The sequence below is a fragment of the Buceros rhinoceros genome, unplaced genomic scaffold, assembly GCF_000710305.1.
Source record: "Buceros rhinoceros silvestris isolate BGI_N320 unplaced genomic scaffold, ASM71030v1 scaffold47379, whole genome shotgun sequence".
Taxonomy (NCBI): domain Eukaryota; kingdom Metazoa; phylum Chordata; class Aves; order Bucerotiformes; family Bucerotidae; genus Buceros; species Buceros rhinoceros.
In genome coordinates this window covers 1-4,957 of record NW_010432964.1, presented here as the reverse complement: position 1 = coordinate 4,957, position 4,957 = coordinate 1, and the positions used below count along the sequence as shown (strand labels likewise).

Here is a 4,957-nt window from a genome sequence, read left to right as displayed (position 1 = left end):
ACCTGTTGTGAATGGCAACAGTTTGCACTGTGACTTCTCCAGCTGTGCTGCAGGACAGTGCAGGTGTCGCAGGAGGGCAGTGGGACATGAAGGCTCAGACTTGTCACCAGTCAAAACGTCTCAGCAGCAGGGAGCTCCCATTAGGAGAGAGCAAGCTAACAGCGCACAAAGCTTTCGCTCTCTGTGCTTAAGGCTGAGTCAGTGACCCTTCTGGGCTCTTCCCAGCTTTCAGATCACCAGACAGAAATAAGTGTCAGTTATAAATACACCATGTCAGTGGCAGGGGGGCACGGGGAGGAGAGAATTTAGCACGGGCACGAGGAGGAGAGAAAGGAAAAAGACATCTTACGTTTCCAGCACTGGAAAGAACAGTTTTGACCTCATGTAACAAGTCACTGGACCTTTTCAATAGTCTTATCTGGCTTATGCCCCATCATCTTTAACATCTCATTAAAGGGAATGCTGGCTGGCAAAGGGTTAAACAATCCCACACAGTGGAGAACAAATCTGCAGTCTGCTGGGAAGGTCCCAACCACATCACTGACGATCTCAGGGTCCAACTTGAAGGAAGGAAGCAGCTTCTCAGTCTCACACATCGCTCAGGGCCTGGAGACAGGCAAAGACAAGGAAAGGGTCAGGATGGACCTCGCTGCAGCTCTGCTGGCCCTCAGTGGAAATACAGCTCTGAAACACAACCGTGGCACTTGCCTTCGTCCCAAGGACACTCTAAGGCGTTTTTTTTCTGGAACCTGCGGTTGCAACCCAGTTAGCAGATATCGGAATGATGCAGAAATACAGACCATCCTTCCAGAAGGCTGACTGAACTATGCCACAGCATCCCTTCTTTACCCTCTGGCTTGCGCTAGAAACCACAACCACATTTTGTCTAAGACTTGGAGCTTTGCAATGGGAAATACCAGTTTTACAGGCTCTTGGTTTTGGTAGGTGAAGTAGGAGCCATCTGCCATCGAGGCATGGGACATCAACCCAAAGAACAGTTCCAAACTGAACTCCAGTCTCCCCAGACTGACTCACAGCCTGCTCCGTCATACAAAATGCTGTCCTGCTCCAACTTGCCCACAGAAGCCTTTAGGGCTTCAGGAAATCCTCACTCCTCTGTACTCCCACTCCTGTCAAAGAAAAGCCACACCTCTTCCTTGGAGAAGGAAGAGAGGCACAACAGTGCTTACCTTCCGTGCAAACTCCGGCAGAATGAAAGCTGCCCGATGAATGTCCGAGTTGTAGTATTTCAGACTCCTCTCCTCTACTTGCTGCTGTGACAGCTGCTGCACAGGCTCCCGGAAATTCGTGTTCTGCAAAGAGGAAGCCAGGTAGCTCTGTGGCTCAGATAAACCCGATGCAGCAGAAGTGCTGCTGCCTCCCCAAACCAACACAGTGGTTGCATGACGGGTTGCAGCAGACGGGGAAGAGAGCAGACCTCAGTGCTCTGACACAAGCTACCAGCCCACACCCTAACACTGACTCTCACTTGGAGACCTCTGCCCGAGCAGATGGCCAGTCGCTTGCTGTTTCTGGTCAAGCAGGTACTTCACACCAGGCCGCATCAATGAGCTAAAGCTTTAACAGGCTCTGGAAACTAGTATTAGCTTCCTCCCTTCCAAGTCTGTCGTAGTAGAGAGAAAACTGCATCCTTTTCTAAGGCAACTGCTCACATTGCTGGTCAGTTCTGCACTTCATTCAGCACTGAGCAAGCTGCGCTGCAGCTCTGGGGCGCTGGGCTGGCAGAGCCAGGGCTCAGCACGAGTCTGGAGCCCCTGAGCTGGGAGAGCCTGGGGGCCCAGCTCAGGCTCTGCGAGGGGCAGCCTGAGGCTGCTCTGCGGCTGCTCCCAGGGAGCGGAAAAGGGCACTTCAGGTGCCTGAAACTCACCGGGTTCTTGCTGCAGAGCATGAAGCCAATCTGCCCGCTGGGATACGTGGGGATGGTGCAATAGGCGTATTCCACCACGGGGAAGAGAGACTTGCAGAACTGACGCATCTCCTTAATGAGATCCAGGTGCAGCCACTGGCACTCGCCTACCGGCACAAAGGAAGACAGAATGCAGGGTGAGAGCTGCCCCTCTTCTCCGTGCCAGGTTAACGGCGGGGCCAAGCCTGAACCTGCTCGGCTCCGCACAGCTCTTGCGGTTTCAAAGGCAAGATAAGACCCTTACGCCAGTTTTACGAAGCACAGTCCAGCAGTTAACAAGCTGACGTATGTAGATCTAAACCGCTCCTGCAGCTGGGAGCTGAAATGGGTTTTGCTCCCTGCGTCAAGTCTCCCCAGGATGAGAGTCCCCTTTGTGCCTCACACTCTGCATGCAGTGATCTGGCATCAGCCTCTGCCCAGAGACAGCAGCCTCACCTTGGCAGCAAAGAATCCCGTCTTCTCGCAGGGCTGTCTTCATCAGCTGGTAGTAAGATTCTTTGAATAAGCTTTCTGCAGGACCTGAGAAGGAGAAGAGAGTAAAGACACATGTCTAGAGAGAGAGACTAAGACAGCAGGCTCCTGAGAGCTTTCTGACTGCCCAGGCTGCACAGGACTGCGCTGGAAAAAGACGTTTCAAATGGCTTTTCAGTAATCGCAAGTGTTGGAGATAATCTGGAAGCAGTAAGTTTTGGCCCTGGGTGATCCCCAGCCTGCACTGAGCACAGCAAAACCTTTGGGATTTTAGCTTTGCTCAAAGCAAGTCCAGTTCCTTTATCAAAGATAGTCCTAGCAGCCACCTCTTGCTTCAGTGAGCACTTTTTTTTCAAACTGACCTTCTGCTCCAGACTGCCTTCTAGAGACGCCTCTCTCTCTCTTGACTATAGCAAGAGTGAAGGTGACTCAGGCACACCTCGTTTGGTCCCTAAAACGAGGCACCATAACTACATTCAGTCCCACTCTATCCTCAGTTTTCCCCTTCAGGAAGTGAGTGCAACCTCACTGCAGCCACCTTTAGGCTAGGGAGCTACACCAAGAGCCTGTGAGCCACTGCTTCGTTAGCGGGCACATACGCAAAGCTACCTCCGCCAGCACGGTGCTGTATCCCCCATGGGGCTGCTGGCCTCAAGGATCAACCCTCTGCCAGAAGCCATAGCCACTGGAGTTGAATTTTGAGGAGAGAAACATGACAGCTGGCTTGAAGCCTTGCTAATACAGTTTTCTGGTTTTCATCCTTCCCTTTCTCTACCAAAAGAACCAACTCAGCGACAGTCTCTTCACCTGAAAGGAGCCTGGGCAGGCTGGCATTGCTTCCAAGAGGCAGGCGAGGCGAAAAGGAGAAGTGTGGAAAGCAGTGCCCATTTATGGCCAGAATTCTTACCCATGGGGTCTGACGAGTCCGTGATAATCACATCAAAGGCTTCTTGATTTTGTTTCATGAACTCAAAACCATCTCCCACGTGCAAGGTTAGCTTAGCACTGGAATACCCCACTGCCATCCCTGGCAGGTACTTCTTAGATACCTGGATCACATCCTGCAACACAGAGAGCACAAGTGGGTCAGCGGGGGCTACAGGAGCTCCCTCTCAGGCTACTACGCAGCTGCAGCTGAAAGAACAGCACAGTGAGTCATTTCCTTCCATGCCTTCAGCACAAACCGGACCTGCTAGCTAGATCCTCAAGAGCTGTCAGCATCTTTAGCCGACAAGCTATGCTCAGCCCTTTCCTATGGCCTCAGGGTTCAGTGACACTGTTGGTCTGTCCTTGCCAAACTCAACAAGAACAGCTTGGAGCTTCAAAAGCTTCCTGAGGAACTAAGAGAGTATGATTAGAGATCTAACTACTCTGTGCTCCTTTTCCCTACGGACATCGCTTGCAGAGGTGATCTCAGCTAAAGACTCCTTTTCTTCTTTCCTAAATAAAACCATGCCATCAGGTTTCCGATGTAAGATGAGAAACATCACCACCTCTGCTCTACAAGCATATACCGATCCCCCAATGAGATACAATTTTCTGTCTCAAATGGTTAGACAGCCACTGCACTAGGCCCAGCAATTGTACTGAACACTACCAGCTTCTCACAGCTGGCAGAGGCAAAAAAATATGCTGGTGTCAGGCAGTGCTTGTTCAAAACCAGGCACATACGCCTACTTAGCTCGGCAGGCAGAGAACAATCTCATATAGCAGCATTTCCCACTCCTAATACAGCCTCAATTTCAGGAGACAGCAAAACTTTGTAACAGAAAGGAAAACATCAGAACAAACTGGCCGAGAGGAGGACTAGCCCATCTACCTCGGAAACAAATACCCCTCCACTTATTTCCTGCTTTCAGTCGCAGGAGGCTGCTTAACAAAGCGACCGTCCTCTGCAGGAGCAGCACTCTGGTCTGCATCGGGGGAGAGGGGAAAGCAGCACCTCCACAAGCTAGAGCTCTCCTGCTCCATCCACATCCCCAGCTTGGCCCGGGAAGGGCCGGCCGGGAAGGGCCTTTACCGAACGCGTGTGAAAGAAATCACAGGAAAGAAGCAGCCAGCTGCCACGTAGATGACTGGTAAGGCAAAGAGGTGGCGCTGTCAGTGTCATGCAGCAGAACCGGCAGCAAACGCACTCGCTGCAGACGAGGGACAGCAGGTGAGGCAGCAGCTCCGCAGATGCTGTGACGGAGCGCTGCTTTCCGCGGGGCAGCCGGCCCGTTCGGCTGAAGCCCCGGGGCACCTCCGCGCTGCTGGGAGCCCAACGCACCTCATCGATTTCGCACTGCACCACGGACTCCACGGCGGGGTGTTTCACCACCTCTCGCAGCACTCCCCCGTCGCCGCCACCGATGATCAGCACCTGGGAGAGGAGAGAGGGCAGAAAACCAGCCATCAGCAGGGGCGGCTCACGGGGCAACTCCCACGGCTCGGCCTGAAGACAACGGCTTGACAGCCAGCAGCTCCCCGCGTCCGCCCCGTCCCGGAGACGTGCTCGGGGGGCCCACGAGGGCCACGCTCTGTCAAGCACCACGTGTAGGTGCGCCAGGGACGCAAGCC

The 4,957-nt window shown here is 53.2% G+C and overlaps 1 protein-coding gene across 1 annotated transcript; it reads right to left on the bottom strand.

Annotated features, from left to right (window-relative positions):
* Positions 1-96: 96 nt before the first annotated feature.
* SRM (spermidine synthase) lies at positions 97-4,760 on the bottom strand (the record flags this gene model as incomplete). The annotated part of the gene is made up of 6 exons (XM_010143940.1): positions 97-606; positions 1,191-1,313; positions 1,889-2,034; positions 2,363-2,446; positions 3,306-3,459; positions 4,668-4,760. Coding segments are annotated over 6 exons (618 nt in total), but the record flags the coding sequence as incomplete, so codon positions are not given.
* Positions 4,761-4,957: the final 197 nt, after the last annotated feature.